The following is a 20021-nucleotide window of genomic DNA, read 5'->3' on the forward strand; positions in this document are numbered from 1 at the left end:
AAGTGAAAAGACAGCTTGCTCACGGAATGAAAGAAAGGAAATATTTTCAAAATCATATACTTGTATCCAGAATACATCAAGAACTCTTACAACTTAATAATAAAAAGACAAATAAGCCAATGTCAAATATGGGCAAAACATGTATTTGAATTAACAAGTGAATAGTCATTTTTATATCTTCTCCAAAGAAAATAATGTAACTGGCCAGTAAGCGCATGAAAGGATGCTCAGAATTATAATTCATTAGGGAAATGCAAATCAAAACCACAGTGAAATACCACTTCACACCCACTAAGATGGCTGTAATCAAAGAGATGGGCAAGGATGTAAAGAAATTGGAATGCTTGTACATTGCTTGTGGTAAGAATGTAAAATAGTGCAGCCACTTTGGAAAATAATTTGGCAATTCCTCAAAAAGTTAAAACACCAGAAATGCCACTCCTAGGTATTTACTTAAGAGAAATTAAAGCATACACACAAAAACTGGTACATAAATGTTCATGGCACCATGATTTATAATAGCCAACAAATGGAAATAACCCAAATATCTATTAACTGATTAATGGATAAACAATGTATATCTCTATAATGACATGTTATTCAGAATAAAAAGAAATGAAGTACTGATACATACTATAATATGGATGAACCTTGAAAACATTATACTAAATGATAGAAGCCATTGCAAAAAGCCACATACTATATAATTCCATTTATGTGAAATATCCAGAAGAGGCAAATCTATAGAGACAGATTATGGAAGAGTGGTGGCCAGGAGCTGGACGCTGGGGTGAACGGGGAGTGACTGCTAATAGATACAAGGTTCCTTTTTTTGGGTGGTGAAAATGTTCTGGGATTAGTAGTGATGATGCACAATTTTGAGAATATTCTAAAAACCACTGAATTAAACACTTAAAAATATAAAAAATAAACAAAAATTTTCACCAGCTCAATTCAGCTTGAAGGATGAATTCCTTGGAATCTCTTACCTCCCAGCACTTTGTATCTCTATGTGACTCACCATTTCGGGAATCCCATGGTTTTCATACTTAGTTTTTCTGCAAGAGTTGGTGTTTCCAGTTTGGCCAGAGGACCAGCAGTGACGAGATGCCCACCCTACTCTAGCAGGGCACTGGGAGGCCTTGTGGCTGCAGGTGTTATATTTTATTTAGAAAGACAACTCACAGGGGTCTCAAAGGCTTTCCTAACATGTTCTCAAATGTCCTCTCAGCCTTGAGGTAGAACATAACGGTGTCCAGAAAGTACCTACAAGTTGTTAAATAAGTTATAGATCAGAGGTTTCTGACTGAGACTGCCCAGCTCAATGGCACTCTGGGGCACTGTGAATTTTTAAAATTTCCACAGATATTTTTGGACTCACTGTGGTACAGTAAGGGCATTTCCAAAAGGCTACTCTCTGCATACACACTTTCCTCTTCCCCCTTCACACTGCAGTCTACACACACAGGCACAGGGAGAAGAGAGGCAGGCCCTGACATGCCAGTGTTCAAGTCTCAGCATTTAGTTCCAGGTCTGCAGTACGAACTAGAGACGAAAGACAGTAAGCATCACCTTTGGACCCAGAGGCATTGCACAGTGTTGATGTGGCTGCTCTCAGAGTGTCAACTTGCTCTGTGGGAAGCAAACAGGATGCTGGTTCAGAGTCTCGGTGCTTATGGACAGGACCCTGGGGCACTGGTTGCACGTGCAGCAAGGGTGGGGTCTGTTGGCATTTGAGCCTCTCTGCTCACCAGCCAGAGATGCCCCCATCTCTGCTCTTCCCAGGGAAGTGGTGATTCCAGCAGCCTACAAAGCCACTGGGGATCAAGGAGACTGACTCAGTATATTATTCTGACTGGGGCACAGCCTGCCTGTGAACCCTGGAGTTGCAAGATTCTTGGGCACCAGAACCAACTGGGACATTTTGCTAGTTCTGTGCAAGCTCTGGATGGTACCTTGGGTCTCATATGGCACAGGCACTGTGTTTTGTAGCAAATCAGAAACATTTGATTTTAGCAGCACCCCTGGCTGTACACGTCTCCTTTCCAGGCTCATCTTGGAGAATATGTTCACTGTTTCTTAGCCTTTGCCCAACAGAAGCCGGGAGGGAAGAGCATGGGGTCCAGAATGCTACCTGGAGCTCAGTCGTTTCCTTCCTCCAGTTTACAAACCCAGCGTGTGGCTGGAGGTACCAGTAGATTGGAGCACACAGATTTTCTTCTGGAATGTGTCATTGTTCTGATGGTCAGATGTGGAATGTGAATACTTGAAGACTCTGAGCCTTATTTCTTTGGGCCCTGAAAAAAAAATCTGTCACACAATTGGTGTCCTCTCAGGATGGGTCTATGGATTGAGACTGCAGGAAGCTGCCTATTTAAATGAAGATCCTGGTTTCACAGTGCTTAACCTTTTGAATTTAATTGCAATGAAATATCACTTACTACAAAATGTGAATTACTTGATTTTGTTCTGCTATGGTGGCTCTCGTGTACTGTGTCAAATGGTGAGTGGTGTGGCCAGCAATGAGATGTCTGCTTCATTCGCTGCTTTAAAAAAAGGTGCATCTAATAAACTTGTTTTTTTCATACATTGTTTTGTCCTCTTTCTCACTCCCAAGAACAATGACCATATCTGATGCTTGCACACTTGAATTCCCTTGCAGAACTGTATGCTTACCTGCCTGATCATTACAGAGGTGCATCTGGGCTGTGGCGGGTGGCAGGGGTGTGTGTGTGGGGGGTGTCCTGGTTCCCTCGTCCTTGGGCACAGGTCCTCTCATGAATCAGAAAACATTCTACATCCCAGAAGCATACCTCTTGTATGATGTAGCCACCTCCACTGTGTGCCACAGTCTAATAGGATTCTACATTGTCACCTTGAAGGGACCCTAGCAAGTGTTTCCTCAAGTGGGATATAGGGGCCACCTATGAAGTCACAAATGGGTCTGTGTTCATTCCTGGCACCACTACTGAGGCACGCGCTGGAGCTGGGCCCCAAACCTTCAGTTTAACCAAGAGTGCCTCATTCCCTGGGTGCAGGATACAAGAGGGAGTGGATCTCCACCTCCCTCCTCTGGCCCATTCGCATCACCCCCTATTCCCCGGGATGCAGTTCCATGTCCTGCTTCTCAAGGGATTCCTGGAAGGAACAGAATTCCTGAGACATACATGCATCTAAGGGGGTGTCCTTTCTCCAGTTCCATGAACTTCACAGGTAATCGAGCACCTGCCATACTCTGCCCCAGTGAAAGAGCGCGAACTTGAAAAATTGGAGTCCTAGTCAAATCAGGTTTCAGCAAATGCCAAGAAGGTGACAAATCTTTGTGTAACCCAAGATTCCAAGTGTGAAACTACGGCCTCATGATTTCAAGAGGTGTTGGAAGGGCAGGCCCCTGGCTTCAGTATTTCTCAGCAGGAGGAGCCTGAGAATGTGCAGAGCCTTGTAGAGCAGAGAGGCGTGGGCTGGGAGCGCAGAGTGGATGCTGGCTACTGTGCATCTTTTGGCAAGTCTGCTGACCTCTTTGGGCTGTAACTTTCTTATTTGGAAAAAACTAAGGGATTGGTTATGTGTTTAAGAGCAAAATATATTAGTATCTGCAGCTTATTTTAAAATGCACAGAGAAAAAAAAAAATGCACAGAGAAAGAGGAGATTGGTGGACAGATAGAGAAGTGACAAAACAGGAGTAGTAAAATGCTCATTGTGGAGCCTAGGTGGTGGGCGGATAGTTGTTCACGACAAACCTTTCAACTTTTCCTCTGTGTTTGAAAACTTCAAAAGACACTAGAAAAAACAAAAATGGGTAAAATTTTAGAGCTGAAATGGGCATTATAGGTCATTTTGTAGATTGAGGCCAAAGAAGGCAACTAGGAGGAGAGGCAGGACTAGAAGGAGGCTGCCTGCGCCCTGTCTCCCAGTTCATGTGTGGTCCATCCCACCACGCTGCCCCATTGACCCATTGGTTCATGGCCAGGCACCAATGAGGTGATGCCTTTGAAAACTTGGAAAGTGCGGGGAAACCTTAATTTTATGAGACTTAAATGAGTCTTATTGCATTAAAAAGTCAAGTAGGATTGGGGGATACGGGCCTAACCAATTTCTTTTCTGCAGGACTTCTCAGAGCTTTTAATGTGTCAGTGTCTATTGAAAATCTTTTAAGAGAAATATATAGCATTTCCCAAACAAATTTAACAACAGAAGCCATCCCCTCTTTTTGGGCGGGACTAAGTTCTAGATAACACAGTTGGGAAAAGCATCCCTAAAGAATATAAGATTGCTGGTTTTATTGGGGGGATCGTAGGGGGTTGAGGAGGAGACATGCCTTTTCTATTGCTGCTTATTTACACCGTGAGTCCAGACGTGCACACATTAGACCTTATACCAGTGATGGCGAACCTATGACACACGTGTCAGAGGTGACATGCGAACTCATTTTTTTGGTTGATTTTTCTTTGTTAAATGGCATTTAAATATATAAAATAAATATCAAAAAATATAAGCCTTTGTTTTATTATGCTTGCAAATATCAAAAAATTTCTATATGTGGCACAGCACCAGAGTTAAGTTAGGGTTTTTCAAAATGCTGACACGCCAAGCTCAAAAGGTTTGCCATCACTGCCTTATACTCTCATCACACCTCTCAGGGCTGAAGGTGTGCATGTGCCAACTGACAGTGCCAGGGGCTCAGTGTCTGGGGAGCCACAGGGAAGGTTCCGAGAGGGTTGACCCCAGGCCCTCGCCTCAGTGGTGCCAGAGAGGGCCCCCTACCCCTTCCATCCAAGGGCCATTTTCTTCTGTTGTTGACCTCTAGCTGGCCTGGGAGGAACAGTCAGTGTGAACTAATCCAAGGAACACTGGGGAGCAGATGCCCAGCTACCAAGAAGAATTCCAATAGAAACCAAACTCTGCCCTGGTTGTTGGGTTTGGACAAGAGAAAGGGCCAAACAGCTTGTTCCCTGTCGGTTTCTCAGGGCAGCGAAATCTATTTTAGGAGCTAATCAGAACACACACGCACCTGACAGACACGCACAAAACACAGCATTCTCCGAATGCAGCCGGAACCCTTTATTGGAGCCACCCCCCAGTGCCCACAGTCCCTGGTGGCTTCCTGGGTGGCGCATGTGGACAGGTCGACCCTGGGTGGGAACAGACTGCTGGTTTGTGCTGTTACAGTACATGTGATCGCAAAGACTTGCAGTAGCTGCCTCTTAGCAAATGATCTTCCCACGTGCCCGGTCACAGGGGCATCATGGAGGGATGGGGGCAGAGTGCAAGGCCACTGTGCTTCTGGGGTGGGGCTCTCTTTTCTTTCTGGTGTCTCTAGACTCAGTGTTCCCGTCCTGGGGGGAAATAGCAGTCCTTACAGAGCAAGAGCTCGCCAGCAGTCCCCGGGGAGCAGTTCCGTGGGGCCAGCCTGCCCTAACTCCCCTGCCCTGCCACACCCCTTGCTTCACCTGGCTCTACACTTCCTTCCGCAGCAACACCTTGATGCTGCTGCACATCTGGCCCAGGGCGGCGAAGAGCGGGTTGCAGAAGGTGCGGATGCAGAGTGAGTAGATGTGGCTGATGCACTGGATCTCGATCAGGTAGCTCTTGATACACGGCACCACCGCCCAGATGTGGCAGAAGGAGATGCAGGCGAACAGGAAGCCCCAGAGCAGGGCCAGCGGCACGCCCAGCAGCGTGGACAGCAGGCGGTAGCACCAGTACTTGGAGACGGTGAAGGTGGTGTAGCTCACCTTCCACACGCCGTCGAAGCTGTAGGTGCCCACGGGCTCCGCGATCACGTCCTCGAAGTCCACCTGTGGGGGCAGGAAGGGGATCCTCAGTCATGGCACCCACCCGTTTCTCAAGCTTCGGTGTGTGAGCATCAAACTGCCCTGGAGGGCTCCTGACCCCGCAGGTCCCCATGGGGACTTGACCCCTCACCTTACGGGTGGGTAAGCCGGCCTGAGGAGCTGGGGGACTTGCTTCAAGCCAAAGGTAAGTCAGTGGCAGGCCTAGAGGCATGGCTCTCAAATTCTATTATTTTATGATCCTAGGGATTTGGACAGTCATAGTCACGCTGGAAAGATTTAGGGGTGCCTGCTGATAAGATGGTGGGCAGCAAAGGTTCCAGTGGACCCAAAGCTCATGGCAGGCAGTTGTACCACCGTGTTAAGTGCTCGGGTAAGGGAAGGGCAGGGGCTGTGTGCACCCACAGGAGGACATTGAACTCAGCCTGGGGAAGGGAAGGCTTCCTGGAGGAGGAGACATCTGTCTAGGCTGATAGCTGAAGGTAGCTGGGCGGAGGGAGGGATTGTGTGCTGAGAGAGTTTGGGGCAGAAGGAGCAGTGATTGCTGGAAGCGAGGAGCTGGTGGGACAGTGTGTGCTCTCAGGGAGATGCAGGTGCTTCCCGAGCCCAAGCCTAGACGACGGGAGTGAGGCTGGAGAGGCAGGCAGGACAGACATCCGTGCGATGAGCAGCCTCAGAAGGCTCTGCGCAGGGAGCAGCTCGTTCTGACACAGGTTGGGGTGGTGGGGAAGATGCATGTGAGACCAGCTGGGCGTGCTGGGGAGTCCAGGCAGGAACTGGCGCCTGGTTCGGGTGGTGGGGATGAGTTAGAGGTGCACAGATCTGAGAGCTATTCTAGGATCTGGCATGTGGCAAAGTGAGGCATGCCGTTCCGGCCAGTGAGGGAGTCTGGTATCTGAGAGGGGCCGAGCCTGCTGAGAAGCACCTTGAGGAGAAGGCAGGTTGTTTCCTTGACCTAGTCCTGCAGGGGCCTCACATGTCCTGCCCCCATTGCCCACAACGTCCCTCTGTGCAGCTGGAACATGGGTGCCCAGAGAACTCGACCCACACAGCCTCCTGAAGGGTGACTCAGGCCCTTGAGGGAAGTGGGAAGCTAATCTGTGGACTTAGAAAATGGTAGCTTCCAGCTAAGCCACTTAACTAGCCTTTCTTGAGTCCCTGCTGTGCATTAAGCTCTGTTCCAGCTGCTTTCTCATGTGTGATGCCATTTAGTGTCACTAAACTTTAGCTGTCTTGTCTGTAAAATGGGGTAGTGACCAGCTCGGGCCATTTTAATAAAGTTGGTTGAATGAAGGCACAGACTAATCAGACTAATGGGAGGGGTCCCTGGTGGGGGCTGTTGGGGCCTGAGCTCAAAGTTCAGTCTTCCAGGGTGGGCCCACTCCCCACTTTTGTTGGGGGGCGGGTTTCTCTCCTCTATGCACAATGGTGTTATTACAGTTAGTTTTCATTATAAAATAACATAGCCATGTTGCAGAAAATTAAGGGAATAGCAAAAACAAAACAAAAACCATCTCCAGAGTGGGAAGAGCCCTGACTGATGAAGTCACACTGCTAAGGTTCGAGTCCAGCTCTGGTACTAAAAATATTATTGCTTTGGTGCTATTCTTTCTAGTGTAACTTTTTTGGGGGAGGGAGTGGGTGTAACCATGCTGTACGTTCAAGGTTGAGTCCTGTTTTTCTCATATGACTGGATTCTGGGCTCCTGCACCATGTCTTCGATCTCTGGGTCCCCAGGGACAGCTCTGGCTGAGGCTCCATGTATGGAGGCATGTTAGCAGGGAGCAAAGTGTAGAGGGTGAGATTTCAGGCAGCAGTTCAATCTGGAAAAGCTCACTAGGGCAGTGGTCGGCAAACTGCGGATCTTTGGCCCCTTGAGTGTGGTTCTTCCACAAAATACCGACTTCTGCGCATGGGCCATGAAGTTTCAATCACACTGTACATGCGTGCCCGCACGTGGTATTTTGTGGAAGAGCCACACTCAAGGGGCCAAAGAGCCGCATGTGGCTCGTGAGCCACAGTTTGCCGACCACTGGACTAGGGAATCAGAAGGGCCTGCCCCGACCCTCTCTGCCTCATGTAGCTCCCTGGATAGAAGGGGAAGAGCATGCATATGGTCCTCACCTCCTGGAAGGATGGCACTTCTTCCTGGAGGGCTTCCAGGAGGTGGTGGCTGGCTGGAAATTTGGGGGGCCGTGGGGTTTGGAGGCAGAGATGGAAAAGTGGTGTGCTGGATATTTGGAAAAGAAAGCTCAAGTTGGTTGGAGAATGTCTCATGGCTTTGAAGAGTGGATGGGAAGTGCTGGCATCTACATCTGGTTTATATGGGCCAAAAATCCAGTTGCTGCTCCTTAGCTTTCAAACCCAAGGAGCTGGGGAGTAGAGGCCCGGGGGACCATTCCAGCCTTGCCCTGGGTTCTCCCACCATGGCTATCGAGGGGCAGCCAAACTCATGGGCCCTGGAACCTGCTGCCTGCGTCTCCTCCGCTGTGGCCAATGCCCAGTCCATGCCCTATGCCTCTTAGTGCCAGGCTGGCCTCTGGAGCATGCTGCAGCCCCAGGAACTTTGCCAGCAGAGGGAGGCATTTGGGCACAGACGTGCCTCCCTGCCTGTGTCCCCACCAACCCTCCCTCCTTCTTTCCCTCTCCCACTGAGCACCTGTGGCCTCTCCAGCCTTCTTGTGGCTGCTCCTTAGGAGGGCGCCTCCCTACTCACAGATTACCCAGCCCTGACTCTCACCTCCCAGGGGGGCAGACAGGCCAGAGGAGGCAGGGCCCAGACTGAATCTAGGCATCCTGATTCTAATCTGAGCACTTCACACTGCCCCAGCCAGGGCCAGACCCCGGGGTAGATGCTGCTGTCGGGGAGGGTGACTGCCCCTCTGAGGTCTGGTCCTTGTCAGTAAAGACCTGCCCAAGGCAGCGCCCCGGGCCCTTCTTCCCAGCTCCCTAACCTGCTCCTAGCAGTCAGCAAGGCCCCCGCCCCCCTGCAGCCCAGCCTGATTTGTTCACTTATCCCAGCATATTCCTCCACACGACACATTTGATTGTTTGTGTCTGGCCTCTAAGAGGCAACAGAGTGGGAAGAGCCCTGACTGATGAAGCCACACTGCTAAGGTTCGAGTCCAGCTCTGCTCCTTATGGCTCCGTGACCTTCAGCAAGTGGCGTAGCTTTTCGTTGCCTCATTTTCCTAGGCTTACGAAGCTTATTGGAGGATTCAGTACGTTAAAAGATGTAAATACTGAGCATTGCCTGGCACCGAACACTGATTAGGAACTGTTAGCTGTTGGTGGTTGTCACAGCATGCTTTCAACAGGAGACGAGAGTCCCAAATCTGGGTGTGCACCCCAGTGTAGTTGCTGATCTGATGAGTGACTTTGGCAACTTAACCTCTTTGAACTTCATTTTCTCATCGTAAAATGGGTTTACTACTTCTTACAACCTTGTTATGAGGAATAGAAATAATTTCTCATCCATCCATTCAACTCAACAAGTATTTATTCAACACCTACTCTGCGCTAGGCACGCCGCCTCTTGGCCAGTTCTGAGCACGACACCTGGCATGTGGTAGGTGCTAGTGGTAGTCATTATTTGTTCAGTTGCTCGGAACTTCCTATGAAAATATATTTAAGGGAATCTGTTGACACCCCGGATCATAAGTGCACTTCTTCAGCCTACCTAGCCATAAATGTGTGTGTGTGTGTGTGTGTATGTGTGTATGTGTGTATATGTGTATGTGTGTATATGTGTATGTGTGTATATGAGTGTGTGTGTGTGTGTATATGAGTGTATGTGTGTATATATGTGTGTATTTGTATATATGTGTGTATGTGTGTGTATATGTGCGTATGTGTGCACATGTGTGTATGTGTGTGTATATGTGTGTGTGGATGAGTGTGTATATGTGCGTATGTGTGTACATGTGTGTGTGTGTGTGTGTGTGTGTGTGTACACGCATGCACACACCTCAGTCTACGCTGATAAAATGGACGGGTCCTCTTTTCCCTCATTTCCTACTTACAGTAATAATCCTACCCCCAAGGACCTCTCTGTTGTGTCCTTTAATTATCATTCATTTTGTTGCAGAAGCCATTGGTGCTGACATTTGTATTTTCAGTAATTGCCCTTGGGCACTACGCATGGGGCAACTGATCTGTGAATCAGAAAACGTGCCCTGAGAGGGATGGGCTGGGCTGGGAGGAGGCAGCTGTTCCCCTAACTGGGATTAAGCATGGGGATAGCGTGCTAGTTTGGGGAGGTATTTATAAGACCCGGCGCAGGCAGCTCTAGGCAGTCATGCCAGTGTATCAGAAGCACACGGTGACTTCATTTCTTAATCCATTTTCAGAAGCTGGAGGGGAGATGGCTGTTTGGGAGGGTGGTGGGGCGGGGGCTGGATCCATGGGCAGCTCAGTGTGCAGCTGGAGGGAGGGGTTGGAGGCGGAGGCGGGGAATGTGGCCGCTCGTTCAGTTGGTGCCCCCTTCTCTGGCATATTTATTTTTGGAACAGCAAGAGGGCCAGTTGATTAATCGGAACCAGCCAGAGCAGCCCCCGCAGTCTCAGAGGGCAGGGAGGGTGCCAGGCAGCAGGACCAGGCGCTGCTGGAGGATGCGGGGGAGGCCAGCAGCCACCTCCTGTCAAAAATACCTCCCCCACATGCCCACATGATTCAGTCCTTGGGCATCCAGGGCCCTGGACACTCTGGAGAGGGTATTTGGGGAATAGCTCTAGGCGGGAGGGTAGACGTCTGGTCCCAACTGAGTGACCACTGTGTGATTTGGGGCCTGGTGCTTTCCCTCTCGGGCCTCTGGGACTTTTTGTTTTTATTTTTTTAACTCTATCAGAGGATTAGGTCAAGACCCTTATAACACAGACTTAGTTTTGGAGTCAGAAGTCCCAGGGGGTGGCTTAGCTTTGTTGGGTCGTAGTTAGTTCGCTTATTACCTTGCTCCATAAAGGGTGGTCCTCGGTCAGTGCCCCTCCATGCCAGGCAGGTGCAGAAGTGGAGAGTGAGCATTTAGAAATATTCACAGCCACTTGACCCAGTAGTTTTATGTCTATTGACTCTAATCATACTAAAAATTGGAGCTTACATTGTGGATGCCTTTTATTGATTTGATTTCTCTAGTAATTAGTTTTTATTACATTTTACAAAAGTATTGGTGTATAAACAGATTGGAAAAATAGTAATAAAAGGGACCCTCTACTGAGATAGTTTAAGAAACACTGGCCTATAAAGTAGGAAGCTAACATGAGGTGATTGCAGCAAAACAGTTGAAAAATGGCAAAGCTTTGCTTTTTGTGTAACTGGTAATAACATTAATATAATTCTGTACAATCTGGGATAACCATAGCCACACCCATAATTTGGCCCTGTCGATGCTGGTTTCTGGCCAGAGATCATATCTAGTGTTTCACCCAGCATATAAGGGGCGAGCAGGGGTGGAGCCCACGTTGGCCTGAAATCAAGTCCTGAATTCCCTCTGCCCTGTCCCTGGCCACGGTCATCGCAGGGCCCGGTACCCCAGCAGGAGATGAGGCACAGATAGCGGCACAGGCCAGTTTGAGGGCGGGAGGCGGGGTCAGGGGTTCCTTGGAGCTTGAGGGCCAGAGCACCCTACAGGATGGATCTGGGTCGCCTGGGCTGGGTCTTACAGAGACTTGGGTTCATGTAAAAGAGCTGTGAAGAGAGTGAGATGACAGAAGGCTCCAGGGCGAGAGGAAGGACCTGTCGGAAGAACCCGCAACGGGTCTCCTGAGCCCTGTCCTTTCCCTCCTGCCCCGTCAGGCTCTGCCTTCAGGAAGTCGGTGCAGGTGGGAAGGAGACCAGTAGAAATAGCCCTGTGCTGAGTTCTAGGCATGCCTGGCACCAGATTTTGGTGGGGGGTGAGCTAGTCTTCAAAGATGCCCCCCGATTAGTCATGCCTCTCAGCGTTTATGCTCTCGCATCGTCTCATCCTCATTGAGTCTGGGCTTGCCCTGCAACTTGCTTTAACCACCAGAACGAGGGAGAAGGGATGCTGTGCCATTTCCAGAGCTAAGCCTTAGGAAGGCGTGGCAGCCTCTGCTTTGGGGAGCTCTAAGCCACATTAGAAGTTCACTTTTATACCCTAATCTAGAGACCAGTCCATTGCCACACCCTGCTCTGGAGACTGGTGGAGAGACCACTTAAAGGGAGAGGCCCAAAACGACATGGAGATAGAGGCCCAGCCATCCCAGCATCGGAGCTGAGCCCCGCCTCCCAGCCATACCCGCCAAGGCACCAGGCATGTGAATGAGCCATCTTGGATGTTCCAGCTCAGTCGAGGCCCGAGGTGGTTGCAGCCCCAGCTGTTATCTGACTGCAGCTACAGGAGCTGCCGCCAGTGAGCCCTGCAGGCTGCCCAGTTGAGCCTGGTCAACACACAGGACAGTGAGAGATCATCAGGTGGTGGTTGCTTTAAGCTTCAAGTTTTGGGATGATTTGTTACACAGCAATACATAGCTGATACAGTGTGTCTTTAGGGAAATCTGGTGGTAACTCTGGACTCCAAGTTTGTCTTCTATAGGATAAAGGGGACTTATTTGCACTTGAAAGTGCAAAACATTCACTGATCCTGGTTAATAAGAATTTCTGGTGGCAGGTCCAAGAAATCTGCATTTTAGAAGCTCCCCAGGGACGTGGGCCATATTTTGAAGAACTCTAGCTAGTTGATATCCAGAAGTTCCCGTAACTCTAACTTATAAAAACCTCAGTGTAAGGTAGTCCAGAGTGGCCCTTCCTAGTGGTACCTGACAGAGGGCAAGGCATTTCTGAAAGGCATTGCCATGTGGAACGACTGGCAGATTGGGTGACCTCCCACAATCCAACTTCAACCTGCCCCTTTGCCTTCTCGCCCTCCAATTCCCTTTCAGATGCTTTGTCTTAGTCCCCCTTTCTCCCGCAGTCAGAGCAGCAAAGAGGTTTCATCTGTGAGCCAGCTCGGCCTGGCTGATGGTCCAGGGCTTCCTGGGGCAGTGCCGTGACCCGATACTCCTGTCCTGTCTGCCTGGACCGGGTGGGGGGGGGGGGGGGGGGCTCTGACTCTGCCCTACATTCTTCTCAATAATTGTGGCCTTTGCTTATTTTGTTTCCTCCTCTGGGAAAGCCTGTTCTCCCCTTTCCACACTTAAAATTGTTCCCTTTTAAAATATCTGGCTCCTGATTTTCCCAGATGAGAGTGATGTCTTCTCCTTAACACCCCCCCGCCCCCGCCCGGGGCACTTCAGCTGGCCTGAATTTATGGCATGTAGCAGCTCCCTGAACACTTGTTAGTTTTATCTCCTCTTGCCGGTTGGGTTGGCTTCTTCTTGAGAAGAAGGAGGAAGTGCAGGTCAGTTTGCTGTCTCTGTAACAGCGTGTCCAGGGGCCCACATAGGGAGCAGAGCTGGTAGAGCTGGCCCTCTGGGTGTTTGCAGCAAAGGCTGTGGCTTGTGTGTTTTCCTGCAGGCAGGTGTGGGTTGGGGGTGGGATGGAATCTAGAGTGTTGGGCTGGGACCGTGTCTGTCCCTGCCCTGTTTGAAGGGCCGACTTTTAGTGCCTAAGGAGAGAGCGGGTGGGGCCAGAAACTGAAGGGCCTGCATGGCCCTCTGGGCTCAAGTGTCACTGAGACAGCACCTGGAGTCTCGTTGTTAGGCAGGGAGAGAGCCGACCCTGGGCCCTCAGAAATAACTCGGGAGGACTCAGGGTGGGGCTGGGGCCTGCAGGAATGCATGGGGAGAGGGCTGGAGGCTGTGCAACGTGGGTCTGAAGGGAAAGGTGTCCTCACTGGCGGGGCTGGAGCCCCGAGGACCACTGGTGCACATTCACCCCCGACACCCCCTAGAGCCGGGCATGGGGTCTGAGACAGCACAGTGCCTGGCACATGGCAGGCACTCAGCAGTGATCCGTGGAGTCAGTGCTCCACGAATGGTGGTGATGGTGGGAGCAGAGGGAATGGGTGTGTTTCCCCAGCTCCTCAGCCCTGGGCCCGGCCCAGAATCTTGGAGAACACAGTTCAAGTCTGTTGTGCTGTACAGGTCTCCCCTCTGTCTTAGCACCTGTTTCCCACCTGGGTTCAAGGGCAGCCCCAGGCCTTGCTCAGGAAGTTTGGGGAGGTTGGAGCTCTGGAAAGACTAAAGGGAGTGCCTCCCCTCTGCCGGGGGTCAGATCCATGGCACATTGGATCTATCTCCCTCTTCAGGACCAGAGAGGGAAAGGAGTTTTCCCAGAATCACACAGCAAGTTAGTGTCAGGACTGCGACCAGAACTTAGGTCTCTGTACCCAGTCTCATTTCAGCACCTTCCTGTATCACTCATCCTAGGCCATGTGGAACCATTACCACTCATGAAAACACCCCTAGCAGGTGCCTTCCGAGCCTTCATCTCAGCCTGTCTCCCTCACCCCTCACCCCCTTTTCTTTCTTCCTCCTTCCATCTGGTCTTCTCCCCAGGTGATGAAAAACGCCCACGTGATCCACGCTCTCCTCTCTCCCTCCCTCCTCTCTGAATTCCCTCACAGACCATTACACCACCCTGAAGTCTGATTGAAGTCTATTTTGTGGTATTTGTCTGACTTGATTTTAAGATCCCTGTTCTAAATTTCAAAACGTTTTCATTTTTTACTCATGAAAAAACAAAAGAAAAGTTAAATAACTAGCCAAACCAGGGAATGGCCAATACCTCTACCAAATAATTAACAAGATTATTATCTCTTATGGGAGAAACATTTTTCTGGGGCTCAGCCCCAGGGGAGGCGGCATGAGCAGCTGCATCTGTGGGCCCCCCATCCCTCCTTTGGTTTATAATCTGGGCCCAGAGCCTGGCAGGCCCACTCCCGGCTCAGTAGGGCCCGACAGTCTCCATTTGTCTCCTACTGCGGGTCTCCTTTGGAAACCACATTCTCTCTTGGGGTCCTATTCTCCATTCCCAGCAGAGGGGCCGCCAGAGGGGAGCCTGGGAGCAAAACCTGGCGCTGGCTCAGTTCTCTTGTCCTGCAAGCTCCTCTGGGCTCCCACTCAGCTCACACTCATTACATCCTTGCTTTGTGCTGGGGACTGTGCCAGGCACTCTCAAGCCCCTTGTTACGCTTAATCCTCACGGTATATTTCTATTGCACAGAGCTGCTCTGAGATTCATGTACCTGGTGGATATTATGATATTATGTTCATTTCACAGAGGAAACGCAGACTCCGAAAACCTAGGTGACTTGTCCAGCGTCCTCATTTTTAGGTAGAAGAGCCTGGGTTTGAAACCAGATCTGTTAAAGTCAAGTGTGGGACTGTTCCCTCTAGACCACACTGAGCAAACCGTGACAAACACTATTTGCTATTTACCTAGCGCCTTTTAGTTTGCAAAATTTACCCCCTAATGCTCCCTTTGCAGCCTTTTCACCGTGTGCTGTAATTATCCTATCTCCTCCATCAATGACATACATATATAAATGCAATGCTAGCATAGCATGTGCTGTTCTGGAGTAAACGCCCTGAGTGAAGAGCCAGCCACCAACTGCCTGGAGGAGTTGAGGAAGGCTTCTGGTGGAGGTGACGGTTGAGTTGGGTCTTGAAGGCTGAGCAGGGCCTTCACCGTGTGGAGGTGAGGAGCTGGGTGCTCCTGGCACAGACACAGGAGTGTGTCCTGGTGGGTGTGGTCAGCTCCTGGCATGTGGGCTGGAAGGTGGGAAAAGGTTGGGATCAAGATGGTGCTGGGGTTTGAAAGCCATGGGGAGAAGTTAGACTCAGCATGGGCAGTGCCCACTGAAGGATGGCAGGGCAGGGGTGCTCAGGACGGTTCTTAGCCACACCTGTCATTCAGTGGCCATGAGCTTTGGGCCAGTACACCCGGCTGTGGCCAGTACAACTTAAGAATTCTAAGGTTTGTATAATTTTAATTAAAATGTAAAAACTGATATTCGGTTCTAGGATTGGCAAACTTTTAAAAATGTTTGGAACAATTTGGGCATGTGAATTTATTTGGGCATTTCAACTGTACATTTTATGCAATTAAATACAGAGCAAGGATTCCTGATAAAAATTTGGAGTCTGAATTGAGATACACCCCGAGTCTAAGATACACACTGGATTTTGAAGCCAAAGAAAGACTGGGCAGTAGTTCATTGATCATTGTTTTGTATTGGTTACATATTACAATGATACTATTTTGGATATACTGGGTTAAATCAAAGTATGAAAATTAATATCCCTTTTAAATCATAGGTATGAAAATTAGTATCTCTTTTTCCTTTTTAAAATCATGGCTGCTAGGAAATATACAGTTACATGGGGTGAATGTATAATGGGTCACATTGTTTCTATTGGAAAGTGCTTGTCTGAGGTCTGATGCCTTCAGTAGGATCAGGAGGCCCAGGCCCCTTCCAACAGCCCTAACAGTGACTCTGATGCTGGTGGCTGGGCCCCTGCTCCCAGCGGGTCAGCTGTAGGAAGATCCCTGTGGGTACCAAGCGGAGGTTGGAGTGAGGGTGTGGGCCTGGAGGCGGCCGGGCGAGGAAAAGGGCCTGATTCTGGCAGTGGCCGTGGGTGAGGCTGACTCCCTAAGGCTGCCCACCTGTCCCCCATCTGAGCATTCCCTTTCAGGAGCCTGGGTGCTCTCTGAGAGGCCTCTGCCCTGGCCTGGTCCCTGGACCAGGGGTCAGGTCGGGGGCTGGCAGGAGTGCTGGGCATGGCCCCATACCTGGGGGGTGGACATTGGGCAGTGCCACAGGGTGGGGGTGGTGAGTGCCCCTGGGAGGGCCACCAGTCCTGGCAGAAGCTGCCCTCCAGGGATTAGCCCCGAGTCCACTGTGGAGACCGCAGAAATACCCCCTGTCCTGGAGGAGAGCCCACGTTGGCCACCTCGTCTTCATCCTGGGACGAGGGCCAGGAGCCAGTGGGAAGCGCTTCAGGGTAGTAGGGCTCTGTGACATGCTCCCCGCCCAGTCAACGCCTGGGTCACCCGGGTGTGGCTCACTCTTGCTCTTGTTTATGTAAAGGTCCTTTGGGGGGTGTACAGGCTGGGTTTTCAGGGGGGAATTGGAGAAGACAGAGGGACCAGGCCTCTTTCCAGGGAAGCTGACTGTGTGGAGCAGAGCCCTCCCGTCCAGCACCCACTGCTCTGCACACCCCACACCCTCTGGGCGGGCGGCGCCGGGGCAGGCCCGAGCCTACCTTCACTATGTCCTCGTTAATGTTCTTGGGGTCTCGGTTCACCAGGTCGATCTCCTTGCAGTGGATGTCCTTGACGATCTGGGCCTCCAGGTCCGTGTTCTCTTCGGCCATCATCGTGGGGCTGGGAGACCCGGGGGGAAAGACGCGGGGCAGGGACACCAGTTCAGTGTCCCCAGGCTTGTGCCCCAGCCGGCTAAATAGGCCCCACCCAGCATGCCAGCTGACAGCTGTCCCACATAGCTCCAGCCTGCCTCTCACCAAAGCCTCGGTGGCAGGCCTCCAAGCTAAAATTAAGATCGGCGCTCTGCTGGGTGGCCCAGAGCTCCTTAAAGGGGGCTGCTGCGGCACTGGGCCTCACAGGGCAGAGGGCCTGGCACCCCTGCTGCCCCCGCCCACAGCTCCAGCTGGGCTGTTGGTTGAGGTCCTGGAATTTGCCCCACAGTGTCACCACCGTGTCAGCGTTTGAGCTCCTAGGGGAGTGGTGGGGCCCTGGCTCTGCCTCTTGCCGGCCGTGTGAGGTGGACACACCTCCCCTCTCTGGGCCACCATGTGCCCACCTGTAAAATGGGCCCCTGATAATAATCGGGCCCTGTTTGCCTTTGTTGGGAGGAGGAGGCCAGCTCATGTGTGGGAAAGGGCTTCACAAAGGAACTGAAATGCTGGCTCGGAGGGATTCGTGTTAGAGTAGTTCTTACCTGGCCCTGCTACTTGGTGGCCTGGAGTAGAGAGTTTCCTCCTTCTGGGGTTTTCCCTGGACAGGGAGTTGATGGACTGTGACATGGGGGTGGGACAGGGAAGGAGACCACCGATGGGGATGCCCACCCTCCTCTGTCTTCTTGACGCCACATGGCAAGGTCCATGTTTACGCTGCTCTTTGTCCTACCCATAGTGATAGCTTCCTCATGGACCGCGGGCATCGCTGGGTCCACCTCTCTTAGGTGCCTGCTCAGTTTTTATGTGTCCTCTTCCAACTCAGCCATCACTCGAAGCCTCCGCAGCATGAAGAATGAAGACTCTGTGTCCCCAGGGACCAGGGTCTATACATCCACTCATCCATCCATCTACTCACTCATTCGGGATTTGCTAACAGTGGGGCTAAGCAGACCCATCAGTCCCTGTCCCTGCCTTGAAGAACTCAGTTTAGGGGAACATACCTATAAAAAATAAATTATAATACAGTGCTACAGATCAGAGGCATTTTTACAAAGAACTTGCCTTAGAAGTCCAGAGGAGGCAATGGCTCACTCTGAGGGCATCAGGGAAGGCTTCCTGGAGGAAGTAGGCTTTGGAATAAGGTGTTAAGAACAAGCAAGAGATCACCACATAGAACATTTCACATAGGAGGGCTATAGATATGAGAACTAGTGTGAACTAGAAAGCTGAGGAGGTTGCAGTGGCTGGAGCATGGGTCGTCTGGGGTGTAGGGTAGGAGATCAGGCTCTACTGGGGCTGGGGTATGAAGGATCCTGAATGTCATACTAAAGAGTATGGATTTTATCTAGAGGTGCTGGGAAGCCATTGGAGACTTCAGAGCAGCAGAGGGTCTTTATCAGATTTGTGTGTGAGGAACATCACTGGCGATTGGAACTGGGTGAGGTTTGAGGCAGGAAGACTGAACAAAAAGCTGGAGGCAATAAGGGCTCTCTCATAACTGTGATTGGCTACTTACTAATAATAAAGATGCAAAACAGTAGTGGCTTGTACACGGTAGGGGCTTTTTCCTTCTCTCTCACGTAGTACAAACGGGTAGTTCAGAACTTCGGTGGTGGCCACATGGTGTCATGAGGCCCAGACCTCCATCTTTCTGCCCTGCTATTCTCAAAGCCACCTCAGGGCACAGGCTAACTGCTGCTCTTCCAGCCGTTGCATCTGAGTCTAGACAAGAATAAAGGAAAGCACAGGGAAGGAAAAGGCATCTGCCACCTGAATCGGCTGCAACAGAAAGCTTTCCCACTAAACAACTTCTGTTTATTTCTCGTTGGTCACCCCCCTTGGCAAAGGAGGCTAGAAATGTAGACTTTAAGCTGAGCACATGGTCAGCCCCCACAGTGTCACTAGGGATAAATGATTGACAACTAGAAAACTCTGCAGCTAAATCTCTTAGGAACTGCCTGGGTTTTTGTTTTTGTTTGTTTTATCCTCCTGTCTGGGGCCCAGGTCCTAGGAATATGCGCTTCCTCCTGCAAAGCGATTGGGACAAAGCAAGAAAGTTGTTGCTTGTGTTCATGTGGGACATGGCAGGGATCTGCACTTGGGCGCGAGCTACGCCCACTGCTGGACCAGTCGTGTGGTGAAAACTGGGGCAGCAGGATAGCCACAGGGTTGGAGGAGCCACGTGGAAGAGACGCATCCTAAAGGAGAAGGGATGGTAGCAGATGACGGTAATGATTACGGAAAATGGTATTTTTCAAAGATGGCTGCATCTGTATTCTTAGAATGGGGCTGGCTGTATCTGTGTTCTTACAATGGGACTGACACTCCTTCCACCAGGAGATGGGTCTGTGTTCCTCCCTTGAATCTGGACTGGGGTTTGGATTACTCTGGCTTGCAGGGTGCTGCAGAGCTGACTCGATGTGACGTTGGGCCAGGCCATGGAAGGATACAGCCTCCTGGCTCTGTCCTCTCAGGATTCTTGCCCTTGGAACTCAGCTGCCATATTGTGAGGAAGCCCAAACTAGCCCATGTGATGAGACCACAGGAAAGGCACTGAGGTCCCCTGCTGTCAGCCAAAATCAGCCTTGAAACGTGTGAGTGAATGAGGCTTTGGATGACTCCAGTGCTGTCTCCGAGTCACCCCTAAACCTTCACACCTTCCAGCTGCAGCCCAGACATCATGGAACAGAGCCACGCTATCTTCTTTGTGCCTTTTAAAAATTTTAAAAATATGTATACCAGTGTCCCTAAGCATTAGACTTTTTTTAATGTCACTAATTTGGGGGTAGCTTGATTCCTGGTCATAGTAACTGGGAGCATGAGTGATAATAGAAGTCATAGCAACTACCGTTTGTTGAGTTCACTGAGTGCTGGTGTTATGCTAACACCCCATGGAGTGTGTAAGTTGGTTCA

At 50.6% G+C, this 20021-nt stretch overlaps 1 protein-coding gene across 1 annotated transcript; it reads right to left on the reverse strand.

The window, feature by feature from the left end:
- Positions 1-5046: 5046 nt before the first annotated feature.
- CAV3 (caveolin 3) lies at positions 5047-17153 on the reverse strand. Its single transcript, XM_070391541.1, has 2 exons — positions 16956-17153; positions 5047-5799 (listed from the first exon to the last, which is right to left on the reverse strand). The coding sequence occupies exons 1-2, from the start codon at positions 17067-17069 to the stop codon at positions 5458-5460; spliced, it is 456 nt and encodes a 151-aa protein (XP_070247642.1). The 5' UTR covers positions 17070-17153; the 3' UTR covers positions 5047-5457.
- Positions 17154-20021: the final 2868 nt, after the last annotated feature.

This window comes from Myotis yumanensis, unplaced genomic scaffold (assembly GCF_028538775.1).
Source record: "Myotis yumanensis isolate MYYU_CA2020_CCGP unplaced genomic scaffold, mMyoYum1.0.hap1 SCAF_14, whole genome shotgun sequence".
In the NCBI taxonomy this organism is placed as follows: domain Eukaryota; kingdom Metazoa; phylum Chordata; class Mammalia; order Chiroptera; family Vespertilionidae; genus Myotis; species Myotis yumanensis.